Source organism: Perca fluviatilis, chromosome 6 (assembly GCF_010015445.1).
Source record: "Perca fluviatilis chromosome 6, GENO_Pfluv_1.0, whole genome shotgun sequence".
NCBI lineage: Eukaryota > Metazoa > Chordata > Actinopteri > Perciformes > Percidae > Perca > Perca fluviatilis.
In genome coordinates this window covers 22,715,439-22,731,742 of record NC_053117.1, presented here as the reverse complement: position 1 = coordinate 22,731,742, position 16,304 = coordinate 22,715,439, and the positions used below count along the sequence as shown (strand labels likewise).

The following is a 16,304-nucleotide window of genomic DNA, read 5'->3' as shown; positions in this document are numbered from 1 at the left end:
GGCTAGAAAGACCTCTTAACTGTCTCTGTGAGAGGTGTTGAGGCATAGTGCGTCATTGCAGAGCATATTGCTGTCTGAGGAACAGCGGAATATGTCTGCAGCAGCCACAACAGTCATGCTCTTTTATACGACTATTCTTCTCCTGTCACCTCTGTAGCAAACACAATTTTAAGTTGGAGACAGTAAAAAGTGGAAGTTGCAGTGAGGTGAGAGGTGGACAGAGAAAAGTTGAGTGAGAAAATGTGAGGGGAGCAACAAAGAAGAAGAAAAAAGCTGGCAGTGTGTTCAATCTGAATGGATGGCAGAGAACAAAATCATACAATGGGGGAAATGAGAGCACAGGCGAGAAAGTACAGGGGAGACAGGATAGCAGAAGAGAGCCGGGGAGGAGTAGAGAGAGGAGAAGAGACATTTTCACATGGAATGAGCAGACAGGGGGTAGAAGACAGGAGGGATGACAGACAGAGGTGTTGTGCTAAAATCAGTTTGGAGACAGTTGGATGTCAGCTCCTTAAATGAGAAGAACACTGGCTGCCGCACTGGAAAACATGAAGGAGAATAATATTCATATTACAAAGTAAAAAAGTGTTTCACTGAAGTTCTCACAATTGCAGGGTCAGGGTGCAGTTCAACATTTTGCTGTCAAAGTTCAAGCCTGTCTTAGAAAATATGTGATTTATTTGTGAAAATATGTGCACTAAAACAAGTACAGTGAGACAGACATAGGGCAGGGTTTTTACGGTGAAACCTTGAGTGGCTGCAGGTTTTTCAATTACTCTGGGTAGGTGAGAGTGACATAGTGATTATGGGGGCCAGCCTTCAACTACAGAGCTGAGCTCAAGCACCCATGTCAGCCAACAACCCACTGAAGTATCCTTAGATGCTGAATCACCACAAGCTAAAGTCTTGCTGAACCTAATATTTGGCCTGCCTGTAGAGATGAGGGGGGAATTAAGAAAGCATCAGATTACTATCATTACGTCATGTTGCGTTTTGCTATGTGACCTGCATCGAGGAGCAAGCCAAACCTGTCAAATATATATCCAAAAGAAGCTACTAATTGACCTGGGCTGCATCTACTTAGTTTATTCGTCCATATCACTTTCGACTTTTGCGAGCAGGAAAGTGACACCGCAGCATCGACCCAGTCCGAAAAGTGCACCTGCTCCTGATTATTCCCTCCCTGTGTTTTGGTAAACAGAACAAACAAAACAAAGCTGAGAGAAGCTGAGACAAAAGCATACTGACCCACAGTCACACATCAATACTCTGGAAAGTCTGTTTATTCAACCACAGACTGCTGCAGTCGACTCAGACAGAAGAAATATTGTTCCAGCACTGGTGGTGCATATTTGAGTTTGCCTTTGAGCGGGTTTATTTTGGTGCCAAATATAAAAAGAGTGAACTACAGGGGTCTTTCTAGTGACCTTCCTTATCGTACACTGGGTATTTACACTGCCTCATTTTAGTGGCAGAGATAACATGCTGGCCTCTATCTCGCAATTTACATTGTACACAACCTGGCTGGATATTTGCTGAAATTCTAAAGCTCTGCACACATTAAGGAGAACAGCACATATTGTAGCTGTCCCAGACTGATTTGACAGATAGTATTACGCACTGTTGAACTTTCTCAGACATCCTGATTATTTTAAACATGTTTTAAACATTGATTTTCTCAGTACAAGATCCATATCATTACCATGATGATGAATAGTTATAATTGCATAACTTTTGTCTTGGCCAAAGAGTTTATTGTACTCACCAATACTTTGGTAAAACACAAAACTGAATGCAAAGATGTAATTCAGTGAGAGCTATTTTAAACAGCGGTATGGCCTATATCCACAGATATACCCTCCACTTGCATGGGGGCTATCAAACATGCACTCTTTAAACAGTCCCTCCAGAAAAACGCAATTATGCGATCGCATAATTCAATGCATATTCAGCCAAAGTCCGCATATTGATGCAGGGGCCGCATTTTTTCAAATGCGCCGCACTTTCGCCGCATAAATTACCGATTTCCGCGCAAAATATGCAGGTCCTGCATGATTTCATAATCCCCGTATTTTCGTTGCAAAAAAGTCACATATATCTTAGCAGAAAGTTTAAAAATGTTGCGTTTACTTCACACAAGAGCAGCCATTTTCCCCTGTTGCCATGGGAACGTTATGAATGGAGGTAACTACGCGACGTGAACATTGAAAAGCAGGTTGTTGGGGGAATCACTTTTTTTTCTCCTTTTCATCACACTGCAGTTTTCGCAAGTTCCCGCAATTTCATCGCATAAATATCCCGCATATTCCATCGCATTTTTTAAGAAAACATGCCACATAATAAAGAAAAAATTTTTTTTGCCCGCAACAATCACAAAAAAACTCCACATTTTTCTGTTTAAAAGGCATGGAAACAAAGCACAGTCACCGTAGGAAACAAACACGGTAGAAACATGAAAATTCCACAAAGAAACGAAACAAGCCGCTCCAATGTTCCAAAGCAATCCCGTCCTAAGGTGAGGCATCAATGCTAATTTAAATTACTGAGACACCATGCTTCCCTTTCAATTAACAGTGTGTCACACTAGAATTCAAGGAATGGGTTAAGAGAGGTCATTTACCCACGGGTCTTTGGTCCCTCAAGTAAAGTTTGCAAATCTTAATTGTTCCAATTAGCACACTGAGGGTTCAATGTCATACACTTTGTCAACAAAGTTTTCAATTAAGCACCATTAAGCCACATTGTGTGGGTGAACTGGAACAGATTATCAAAAGTCAAGCAGTCATTAACCATCATTAACACATCAAGAGAGTGAGCGAGACAGAGAAACACAGAGAGAGAGAGAGAGAGAGAGAGAGAGAGAGAGAGAGAGAGAACAACCCCATCATTAATTATGATTAATAAAGATTTAATGAATGTACTAAGTGTGTGGGCTGAGTTTTACTGTGATGGATTGGTAGAAAAGTGACATATACTGTACTGTGTATATATATATATATATATATATATATATATATATATATATATATATATATATATAAATATATATATATCACCAGAGAGGGAGAGAGATTAGATTGACACTTGACATTAAATCAATCTTTTGTCATCTGCAACAATGCCAGTGTTGTAAAAACACTCATACACACACGTGCACACATATCCACACACACATTTGTTGTTTTGCTTACCACCCTTGGGAAAAATGCATTATTTTCACCCATGGATAGTGATTTCCATGGATTGGAAATTGAGGGCTTCAGAGCCCCCATCTTAACTTGAACTTGTGTGTGTGTGTGTGTGTGTGTGTGTGTGTGTGTGTGTGTGTGTGTGTGTGTGTGCGTGTTTGCCTGCAGGAGCCTTGATCAAGCCTTATTTCAGTAATGCATATAGCTCATGGTATTATGGGACTAAAAAGAGCCTTAACTGTATCCCAGTTAGTGATGGGAAAGCACATGAATTGTTGCAACTGTTACTAGCGTTGTATGCAACTGTCTCTTATTCCATTCTGCTTTTATTGTGGTCTTTTTTTTTTCCTTACCAAGATGGAAATCTGTATTTGGAGTTATAATATGACATAAAAATGGTCAAAACAATAAATAAATCAATAAGAAAGTGAATTAAGAAAGACCAAGAGTAAAACAGCAAGTAAAACTATAACTCTGTTTTCTCACTGAGGATTTTAAACTAAGTCAAACCTTTCTCAGTAAAACATTTATTTTTTTATACAGAAGTTCCAATACTAGAGTTATTCTTCTAATACAATAAACACAAAAGCTGTTTCATTCTCAAAAGTGTTATACAAACTGTGGGCCATCAAGCGCCACTCTACTGGACAGTGAGAGCTGCTCCGTTATCTCAGGACAAATGTGACAAATTACAAACTTTACAAAGGGAGGCACAGCTCTGCTCAGTATAGTTATCAGAAAACAATGTGTTATTTATTACACAAAAACGTAGCCCCCACCTTTTATTATCCCTCAATTATTATTAATTACTTTATTGATAAATTGATTAATCGTTTAGTTATTAAAAAGTCAGACGATAGTGAAAATGCTGATCAAAGGGAACCAAGGTGAGACTTCAAGTGTCTTGTTTTGTCCGACCAACATTCCAAAGCCAAAACTATGTTTATGGTTTATAATATTATAAGACAAAGTAAAGCAAAACACCCTCACACTGGAAAAGCTGGAATCACAGAATGTTGACATTTCTGTTTAAGAAATGACTTAAACAATTATCAAAACAGTTGCCTATCGATTCATCAATAAATCAACTAATTCTTGAGTTTGTTTGCTAGTGATGTTATCTATTAGTATCTGTGGGTGTGATGTTTTTCTCTCTGCAGTTTTGCAGGTATAAAACAACTATACTGAGTTGGCAAATGTGTAAGTAAACCTTAAACAGAGTTAACCTGATTTCAATTGAGATTCAGGTAAAAAGAAACTCTGTACTGGCTAATTACAAGGGCAATTAGAGAGGCTGTTTTGTAAAAACATTACATTTACTCATGTATTGAAAGCTCTTGACTAGTGAAGCCAATTTCACCTACACTAATACTATCAAAGTGGTCCTTCAAAAATGCCCAAGACAACTGTGACAAAGAGCTAACAGCGTTGGAGCAGATATTCAGATATTATACCCCTCCTCTGCAGTCTCTGTTTACAACCCTTCTGCTGCGACTAAAATGTAAGATTTACATGGACAAAGGCAGCTTTAAAAGCCATTTATATGTGTCCTTCAATGGTGCAATTTGGTTTATCTCTATCATATACATTTTGGAAGAAAAACTCCACCACACGATTCATTAAATTTCACTTCAAGGTTTGCAATAAACAAACTTTCACAAGTCAGTTCATCGACAGTTTTTTAACTATTGCTGACAATTTTATTGCCATGAGTGCTGCTGAGATAAAAGCTTGCCGCAATACTGAAAGCATCACAAACTAACCTGTTTTTACGAGTCATATACAGTTTACTTTGTATTAACTGGGATCCAGAGCCCTTTAATATCACTTAAAAAAACTTCTAGTGAAGGGCTACTTTCATATTAGTGACACATCGCTTACTGTGGTTGGACTTTAATTTATCGTCTGGTTAAAAATAGGAAATAAACGCATGAAAGAGCTAAGGCTGTACAGGGAATAATTAAGAAAGGATGCATGGATTACTGGATTTAAGACTGAAATAAAGGCAAGTCTATACCAAAGATATTAGTATGGGAGGAGAGAAAAATAAATAATAAGTTATCACTTACACACATATGCATACCCATTGCTATATCTTTTATGTAGGCCTAGTTAAATATGTGGCAGTAAGGGAGACACATTAGCTGGGTTCAGGAGCAAAAAAAAAACCTTCTGACATGGTCATATTACTCACATGAAATCCATACTCAACAATGAAATAATGAACTTCATCAAGCCCTCTCTGATCCAGTTTTTACATCTTTGGAAGTAAATGTTTATATTAGTGCTGTCAAAAGATTAAAATATTTAATCTCGATTAATCGCATTAATGTCATAGTTAACTCGCAATTAATCGCACATTTTTATCTATTTTAAATGTCCCTTGATTTCTTTTTGTCCTATTATTTTTTCTCATTTTAATGCTCTTATCAACATGATACGATACTTTTAAAACGGTGCCTGAACCGAAAGATATATATATTTAAAAAAGGAGCACCTTGTTCAATTGTATTTGTCTGTTCTGTATGTTAAAAAATATAAAACAATAAAAAGTTGATCTAAAAAAAAAGGAGCACAAAACGGTGAAAACAACCACTGGGTGGGAAAAGGGTATTTTACAATTACAGTGAATGTACCACTAGGCTGGCGAGGCGAGCAACATAACATCATGACTGTGTTTTTCAGACAACGGCAGCTACAGTCCTGTGTTGGAAACATCTCCGGTGACACAGACTACAGACACACTTTACACCTTTTAGCTGCGAACATTTTAACCGTGTTTAATCCAGCTGCCAGCTAACGATAGGCTAACGTTACCTGCTGCTAAGTGTAGTGTTGACTGAACTCCTGTGTGGCGATGTTTCATTTCCCTCTAACATCCGTTTTCGGAGCATCAGAGAGAAGCGGAGGCATTTAAGTGGCACCTAAATAAGGCACCGAAATCCGCGTTGCTATTCAGTCCGGTCGTTAAGGCACCGGTGCCGTATTAGCACCGGGTCTCGGACCCCATTCAAAACGGCGATTTTCGTCAAAAAGCAACTAGTTTGCAGGTATGTACTACTTTTTGGCCGGCTCGCAAGCAAGTGCAAACAAGTGGCAGCGTGCATGTTGTTTTGTTTCCGTTATAGCTAGATCCGGTGTGGTGTTGTAGTTTTTCTAACGTTACTAGTTGTTGCAACAGCATGTGAAAAAACTACAAAGTCTGCTGGGCCAAAAAGAACGTTAATCTCGCGATAAAAAAATTGACGCCGTTAAAATGGGTTTGCGTTAACGCCGTTAATAACGCGTTAAACTGACAGCACTAGTTTATATCCTCTTCATGTGGAAGAACATGTGCTTCTAAGATATGAAAACAAACAAACCACTCGAGCCCTTACAAACTTCCAATCCCTCACAGCTGTCAAAAATCCTATCTCATTTGGCGAGGCTGATGGGCGATATCTTTGTTGCGGTTACTTTATACAACCCAGGTCCGGAAAATTACAAGCCACAGACTAACAGGCTAATGTCATTTGTAGAGAATGAAGCCAGCCTCTGCTGCATGCTAACCACAACAATCTAACCCATAGTCTCTGAGGTGTCATGTGTCTGTGATTGCAGCAATGATTTGTTGCTGTTGTGTACATCATTTGGCCCCTCAAGTGTATCATAGAGCATGCACTGCCATGTTCCCCACAGAAATACTGCGTACCATTGCTTTTTTCTTTTCTTTAGAAGCACTCAAATATCAGCCCTTCGGCCACTGATGAACACTTGCTTGTAGCCAGGTCATAAAACAACAATATGTGTGTATCTTTGTTGTTGGATGTTATGTAACAAATGGTGTGACTATAATCAAATTCATATGGTAGATGTGGCAATCTTTGTTCACCCTATGTGTGCCTCAATTGAAAACAAAGATTTTTGTGAAAACACTCTGACAGCATGTGTGATGCTGTCAGTGTGTGATGTCATACTAATGAGCATATAATTCATTTGCTCTGAGCTGTTTACTACTGACATTTGTTGCACTCACCACACCGAAGCTGGTGTCAAGATTGAAATTCTGCAGTCCTCCTGACCATAATCACACACAAAGAGGCACCTTATCTATCTTGCAATCGAAATGTAAAACGTAATCGTGTTCAATATGCACAATAAAATGTCTAGCCCCCAGCTTATCTTCTTAGACTGCAGCACCCTCACGATGTCCATCTGCTATGGATTAAATCTTCTATTTTAAATGTTCACACATCAATGGCTGCAGACACTCACAGACATAAATAATATATTCCTGGGAGAGAGGGCTTATTTTTTTTGCACAATCTTGCCCCTTCAGTACTTCAAAACAACTTGTCAGTTGCTGTCAGTTTAAATTAGTGGACTAGCTCTTTATGCTACCGTTTTCTGACTCTGGTAAATCTGCACACACACACACACACACACACACACACACACACACACACACACACACACACACACACACACACACACACACACACACACACACACACACAACACACACACACAGAAACGCAGACATTAAGTGGTACGGCATTTGCACTCTGGCAATGGCTTCTTCCAAACAAACAAAGTGGTTGAAAACGATGAAGTTGTAGCAGTCTGTCTATTTCTACAGACATTGCCCTTCTCTCTTTCTCTCCAAAGTGTCAAAGCAAATACATTCCTTTTCATCTCTCTTAGTACCTCCAGGGACCTGCAGTTAGTAAACACTCCTCAATTATGCAGAATGCACACACCCACTGATACATACACACACATGAATTAAGACATGCTCAGAAGTTGCAGATTCCCTCTTCAATTACACCACACAATCACTGACTGACTTTCTGGATCTTTATCGGTTACTGGTATATTTATGTATTATCTTACATTTGTGTTCTCTTTAGTATTTCATTTTCTCGTGTCTTAATTTTCTTGTTATCAAGATGTATTAACTGAAGATCATTATCATTAAAAACAAATCAATACAAACAAAAAATAAAACTTTGAAGTCCCTCAGAGGAATGAGCGCCTCCAACTTCAAATTGTGCTGGAATACATTATAGTAGTAAAGGGCACATAATCTATAAACCCAGCATATAATATATAAAAATTATATATTCTTAAAAAAATCTCTGCCTCGGTAATAGAATGTATTTAGAATTTCTAGTTTATGCAGGGCTCCATGGAAACTTTTTTTCCCCAAAGAGAATTTAGGAGCGCATAAAGAATTTTAGGGGCGCAATGAAAATGTATCAAATAATGTGCTTTTTGTGTGGCCGGGTTAGCTCAGTTGGTAGAGCAGGCGCACATATATAGAGGTTTACCTCTCGACGCAGCAGCCGCAGGTTTGACTCTGACCTGCGGCCCTTTGCTGCATGTCATTTCCCCTTTCATATCTTCATTATGTCCTGTGAAAATAAAGGCCTAAAAATGTCCCAAAAAATAAATAAATGTACTTTTCTTTAATAAAAAAGGACACGAGGAGACATTTACAAGCTAAGTGATTTCATTTATTTGAATACAAAAAGTAGTTTTGTAATAATTTCTGCTTCAAACTATTTATTTAATAATTATGTAATTATTTATACTTTAAACTGCTTTAAACTGTGTATAGTTCAAGGTTAATTTAATGTCATTGTCCAACACAGGATTGCACAACGAAATGCAATTGTAGTCCCTTTATGCTACACAAGAAAAGCAGATCAAAAACTGTAGTGAATGTTTTGAATGTGCATGAGGCGAAGAGCAACAAAACCACTGGTGAATTCTTTGGGCAGAACATTTAAACAGAGTTTTACTTCCGCTTTTACATCTAGAGAGATTCGGTGGAGACTTTTCAAAATGACACGCAGACAACGCTCGCTGCAATATAATGTAATGGGGTTGTATAACGGTGAGCCGAAAGCGGCCGCAGTGTGGTTACATTTTCTCTGAGACACGCACGTCGGTGCTCTAGTAACACAAAAGACAACAAATTGAAAAAAAAATATAGCAAAGTTCACGACACCTATTGTCCGCTGCATCTGCAAAATATAGCAAGGGTGAAAAAACCTACTGTTTACCCTAATTTTTAGTTGCAAATGCGAGTGAAATGCTTGCACTGTCGAGCCCTGGTTTATGAGCAATGACTTCCACAATCTTATATCAAACCAAATTCCTGTGTTTACAATTCAATACCATGCCAACTAGACTACCACTGAGGGCATGTACAGTTTAAGAGTGGGTACATCAACAGTTTAAGCTTGTGTGAAATGCATATATTTTGTTGTTTTGGAGTTTAAAACAAACACGGAGAGGGCTTGGTGTACGATGGAGTCATGTAATACAAGACTGCATCATCAGCATATTTGAGAGCGCTGCGGAAGGAAGGTCTGGCTAGTCCACACAGCATTCTGGGATGGGAGAAAAATGTGCTCTGGTTTATTCTGGCGGCACCTGAACAATCCCAGAAATGAAACATCGTCCATAAAGACTATAAAAAGACTAAAGAAATGCCAGACAGAATGTACTGATACAGGAGCTATAGTTATCTTAAAGTGATAAGGCGCCCTTTCCCCGGCGTTTAAGGCGCCCTTTCTCCGTCGTTTAAGGCGCCCTTTCCCCGTAAGTTTTATCCTAAACCCAACCTCCGCCATCCCGTTATTGTGGGGCGTCTCGCGGGCGCCTCCCGGCTTATGGAGCGTCCTTTCGGCCGCCTCCGGGCGTTCCCCAGCAGGTCGCCCGCGCGGGTCTCCGGCTTATGGAGCCGTCCTTTTCGGCCGCCTCCGCGGGTCCTCAGCAGGTAGGTCTCGTCCGGCTTGTGGAGCCGACCTTTCGGTGCCTCCCGGTGTCCTTTCCCCGGAAGTAAAAAATGTGACTTTTACACGTAAAAATAACGTGACAGTTACACGTAAAAACGAGAAAAACGTCTCCGTGAACACGTATCAATAGATTAAGAATAACGTGTACATTTACAAGAACCGTCGCGGAGATCGGGTAGAAGAAGGACTAATCCACGTTTGTATCGTAATACTTCCCACTAATAAGCCGAAATGATACCAAGCGTCTAACAAGTAGTACAAATAGGTTATGCACCCAAAAAACGATGATTGGAAAGTTTGTAAGTACACCAGAAGTTTATGTAAATAACACTTGCCTGCTGGCTTCTGCTCTCTGCTGTTGTTGCTGCTAGTAAGACGAAGTGCTTAGGGCCGCCTACAAATTACAAGCAAAACACCGATGGCACCAAAAAAATATTTATTAATTTAACTTTTTTTTAAGTAAGTGCTGTAGTATAACTAGCAGGAGACAAGTAATAATTGAGGTAAGTTTGGAGACATTACCTTATTTAATCATTGAATTAATAAATATTTTTGTTGTAACTCTTTCGTGTAGTAATTTGTAGACGGCCCTAAGCACTCGTCCAACTGCATGTAGCAGCAGCAGCAACAGAGAGCTGAGGAGAGCAGCAAGTGTTCATTAACTTTGTGTACTTTACAAACTTTCCAATCCATCGGTATATGAGCATAACCTATTTGTACTACTTGTAGACGTTTGGTATCATTTTGGGCATTATTAGTGGGGTAACTTACAAGATACAAACGTGGGTCCATTAGCCCCTGCGCTAAGCTATTCAGCTGATAACGCTACTCTAGCTAACTCTCCCAATGTTAGACCCAGGTGAAAAAAGCTTCTGCGGGGGTGTTTGGCTCGAGGTCATGGTGCAAAGGACCCTAGGGTGAATTACTCCGAACCATCACTTTAACACTGATACTGTGGTGTCTGACACATGTGCCTGTACTGGCATCTAATAAGGGCTGTGTGCAGGATTAGCACATGTTGGCTGATGCTTATATAATTCCTCCCATTAGTCTAATCTATATGGACACATCATCCCCATGCCAAAGAAATCATGCCCCAGGGAGTGCAATGACTTCAGACCTGTGACATTAACATCTGTATTAATGAAGTCATTGGAAAAAATCATATCCTATGTACTCTCTCAGTCTGTACAGGACATACTAGAGCCGTTCCAGTTTGCATACAGGCAACAGCACAGCACGGAGGATGCTGTTGACACTCTCATGCATCTGGTCTCAAAACACCTGGACGCTCCGAAAATAAAGCCTTATGCCAGGGTACTGTTCATCGACTTCTCCTCTGCATTCAATACAATAAAACCAGACATATTGTTATCCAAAATGGCTCAAATGGGTACGAACCCATATCTCATTCACTGGTACTGTCCATTCCTTAATAACAAGCAACAGCTGGTCAGGGTCAATAACACCTATTCCCCCATGGTCACAACCAGCTGTGGTGCCCCACAAGGATGTGTTAGCTCTCCTCTGCTCTTCACACTCTATACCAACGACTGTGTTACCTCTGCACCCAACCACCATATCATAAAATTTTCCGATGATACTGCACTGGTAGCTCTGATGAAGGAGGGGGGAGGGGGCTGACCTCTATGTGGAAACGGTGAATAATCTGGTGTGATTTAAATGCCCTCATCCTCAATACACAGAAAATTGAGGAGATTATCTTCGGCACCTCTCATGACTGCCACATTACACCAACAACCATTCACAATCAAACCATAAAACAAAATTCATCCTTCAAATACCTCGGCGTGCACGTGGACAGTGACCTTTCCTGGACCTATCATGTAGACTATATCTGCAGCAAAGAACAGAAGATAATCTACTTTTTAAGGAGTCTTAGCTCATTCAGAGCAAGCAGCGAAATTCTTTTCTTTATGTCAACAATTCAAAGCATCCTGCAGTATGGAGGCGCAGTGTGGTTTGGGGGCCTCTCAGTTCATCTGAAGGCCAGGATTCTACGGCGCCTGAGGATTTGTTCCAAATTGGTGGGACGTTCAGTGGAGAACGCGTTCACTGAAAGCCACTTATTGCACACTGTCAGACTGGCTGACAAAATCTCCCAGGACTCTTCCCATGTGTTGCATGGAGAGTACCAACTCCTGCCCTCCGGGAGGCGCTATAGGGTCCCAGACTGCAGAAAGAACAAATATAAAAACTCATTTGTTCTTCTGTCAATATCTCTGCTGAATCAACACAGGATAAAAAAGAAGTGATAGTTCCCCCCTATTTTTACTTGTATCTATATATTTATGGCTATTTAAGACCACTCTTGCAGACCACTCTATCTATCTATCTATCTATCTATCTATCCATCCTTGTGGTTTTTGGCCAGCTTTTGCCCCGACCATACTGCACTATATGTCACTGCTTTAGAATTTTTTCCTTTTAGTGGATGACATCCATACAGCAATCTACTGATGAGAACAAAATCCAGCCCAGGTCATTCCTGTAGATACTGCAGCCTGTGTCATTTGGTTGACTTAATAACACTCAGGCTTACACTAGTTCCACAACATTTCCCCTCAGTATTTTGGAAAGGTGCCGTCATAGAGTTCTGGGCTTTTTACTGCAAATAGAAATTGCAATTGACTGCTCGGAAATGTAACAACCCGAAATGTACTGCTATCAAAGTAAAATAAATCCTCTCTTCCACAGGTCTGTATAAGCAAGACTCTTGGAGTGTTGGTGGTTAACAATAACTGTGATGATCAGGCAGACCTTTGCAGAAACCAGTGTAAATGTAGATGTTATCGAATTGATTTGCTTGTATTGAAGTTGATTGTGTTTTACTCAAATGCAGTGGTGGGTGGTTTCTTTGCAAGGAAAAATACCATCTAACCCAGTAAACTGTTGTTTTACTTTGAACATACGGAAGTGCACCAGTCAAAACAAATCCAGTTGTAATCATCCAGGCTCCAGACTTGTCATGACCAGGCCACCAAATATAATCAAGCTAAGTGAAACATTTCTCTCTGTGGTGTCGGCTAATGCAATTCCTGTTAAACCTCCTCTTTGTATTTAATTAATCTGCATAATACAGAATGTCAGGATGAAAAACAGTTGAAAAAAATCACAGCAAAGTAAAACAATTATACCTCTGTGATTATTTCCTCTCCTGGATATTTCTGTGTCTGTTTTTGTTTCAACTACGGGGACCAGTGTGAGTAAACTGTTGGAAACTGTCTTCCCGAGAGTGTGACATTGCCCCTGTGTCAATTAATTGCTTGTTTATTTTAATAACAGCCATGATAGGCAATATTCTGAAGCGCAACGCTCCACCGGATATGGAGCTATAAACAGACAGGCCTAGTCACTCACACAGTCTGTAAAGCTCACACATTTTGGCCCATGCACATTCAATGTCTTTCCATCTTTTACCACCCATATACATACAAAAAACCCACTGACAAACTATTTTACATAATATAAATTATGACAGCTTAATGAAGGCAACATTTTGGTTTTTCCCTCCTCCTGAAATGATCACATGCTTGATCACGAATAAAGCCAACATGATTCTCTGTTGGGATGCAAGCAATCCTTATGTGGCCTTCACTGACACACTTCACCTCATATGACTGAACCTGCAATCTGGTGATTTGTTTATATCGCAGCATTGCATTACAAATTAATGCAAGCAAACAAACAAGGACACTCAGCATTGTAGAAGCACAGCACACACAGCTGCTCATCAGCTGAGAGGAGATGAATGAATGACCTTTGTGTGGTGTGTGCAGACGTTACCATCCTCCTAATAGCCATAAGGGACCAAATAAATAGTGAATCAATGAATACATTAATAAATTATGTTACAGCTGGGATCGGTTTAAATACATCTGTCTACTGTTGACTTATTTCTAAGGCTCAACTTCAATGTGAACCGATGGTGCATGCTTAGGGTTAAGCAAGCTAGCTGCACACAAGTTGTGAAAATGCCATCCTCCTTTTTCCTCTAGAAGATAGATGTACAATTTAATCTGCTTTTTACTTAAGGTCTGACCTACAGAGCATATATTTCAAGCAGAGGGTCAAACTTTACGGGAGTGGACACTTTTATTTGGCTGAAATTAAGTTGGAGCACTAAAAATCTTACATGACCTGAAGTAGAAGAATATGAATGCATTTATTTTTTACAACTCTTCTTTAATTGAAGGAGTGTCTCTCAATTTAAAACTGAAGACAATATGACTGAGTTGAACAATATGGGGGGGAAAATTGCAGCTCGATTAATGTGCATGTGAAACATGTCCTTTGAATAACAAATGAAATGCAGTCAAGGATGCTGCTGCGTGTTGTTTACTGTTACGGCTCTTACCTCTGGGAGAAAATGTCCCTGTAGGGGCTGCCGTGCTGCATGGCGATACCATATCCACGGTCTGGTGCGGTGCTGCTGACGGTGTAGAACGAACAGTCCTCGTCATTATTAGCAACGTACTCCAGCACGGCTGCATCCCACACAAAGCCAAACCGACCGTACTTCACCTAAAAGAAAAAAACAAACATGTATACACAGTTAAAAATATTCAGAAAGGTGCATCTTTACCTCAGGTTATACAGTTCTTTAAGAGATCGTGCCAAAGATTTTTTTGCAGCAAAATTTTATATGTATCTGTTCCTTTTCATGTCATTCCTTTATTATTGGTTAAAGGTAGGATTTCCCTAAACAAGCTTCAGTGTTTTCACTGCTCCTTGAATCTGTGTGAAGAGTGCTGCTATGTGTGCGGTCACATGCAAGCTTTATATGCAATGCGGCACCTTCCTGCAGAGGTGTGAGTGTGTGTTTATTTCTGCTTTAGAACTTAACCGCCGGAAAACATTCAGGAAATAACATTTTATTCCTCTGAATCACGGTCCTTCACCCACAGCTCACTCGACCACCGCTGCTCTCTCTCTCTCTCTGGCTCGTTGAGCCGGGGCCAACTTATGGTTGAGAATATTTTTTATTTGCAGTTTAGCCTATCCTTGATCCACTAAGACACGTTCTATATAACTACTGCTTTGTATGTCTTTGTGGATGAGCTGAATCATGGTTTAATACATTAAAGCATATGTACATCACCACCCCCCCCCCCGCCCCGCACACACATATTTCGTAAACACAGTCTATGATCATTTCAAGTCCAAAAATGCACCACAATTACAATTTCCGTCTACTCTACAATGGTAAACTTTACAGCACAGTGACTTTACTGTTTAACATTCCCTCTAGACTGCAGATGCACAAGTATTAATGGCGTGTTGGCTCATCTTTACTGCACCCTATGCAGGTATGTGTTGGATACGTTTTACATTTTTATGTGCATGTCCTTGTTGAGTATGTGTGGGCAAACTGTAGATGCATATAATGTGTGTGCGTACAGTTTGTGCTTGAAAAGAAATAGAGGGTCAAAGTGACTCAAGGTGAGAATCTCGAGTTTGTTTTATAGAAATTAAGGTGGCTGTTGTTAACATGTCTTCTCCACCAACATTCAATAAATCTGTGGAAAAAGTGGAGAATAAACAACCTGGCTGTGATATTCACATCCTGACACCTTTTTTTGACAATTCTCTCACACACACACACACACACACTGTGTGTGTGTGTGTGTGTGAGTATCACCTCAGTTGGCCTATGTGTGATGACTAACGTCTGAGAACGACAAGACCCTCTGATTGGGTAATTTCACAGTCAGTAGTCCTCTGAAGTGTGTGTGTGTGTGTGTGTGTGTGTGTGTGTAATAATTCACTGCAGGGCATCATAATGGCTCATTTTGCTATTTAGAACCTTAAAAAGAGTGGAAAGAGCACTTTATTTCTTGAAGAATAATTTTATGGCTATTCATTATTGCTTTTGAATTGGAAAGATCATAGACTGTGGAAAGGAAATTAGTAAAAAAAAAATCTGTTTCAACAGATTACAATTTTACATTAGGGACTTCTCGTTATTTGGGTGAAAAGGGCCGAAAAAAGTTATTATGCAGATCTGTCAGCCACATTGAAAAATTGTGCTAATCTCATTCTCAAGTGAAGATGATGAGAAGATGACCATGTCTAATGGCTTAGTTCACATACATAATTGGGGAGTTTGTCTTGATAGAAAATCAGCATTTATGTGAACATATAATAAAATTAAGGCCGGTTTTACTGCTGTGTTTACAAAAACAACTGATGTAAACAAACCCTTTAAAACCATCAGAAAAACACCAACAACGCGTGGATCAAGCCTTTAAGGGAAAGAACACAGTGACAAGCAAAGACAAATGTGTTGATGCCTTTCAGAAGCAGGGAC

General features: G+C 39.8%; 1 protein-coding gene across 5 annotated transcripts in view; it reads right to left on the bottom strand.

The window, feature by feature from the left end:
• grid2 (glutamate receptor, ionotropic, delta 2) overlaps positions 1 to 16,304 on the bottom strand; it is a 631,716-nt gene that overhangs the window by 23,008 nt on the left and 592,404 nt on the right. For all 5 annotated transcript variants that reach the window (XM_039803350.1, XM_039803353.1, XM_039803352.1 and 2 more), the window contains one exon: positions 14,352 to 14,518. In XM_039803350.1, coding sequence (XP_039659284.1) covers positions 14,352 to 14,518 — 167 coding nt within the window. The remainder of the gene's footprint in view (positions 1 to 14,351; positions 14,519 to 16,304) is intronic.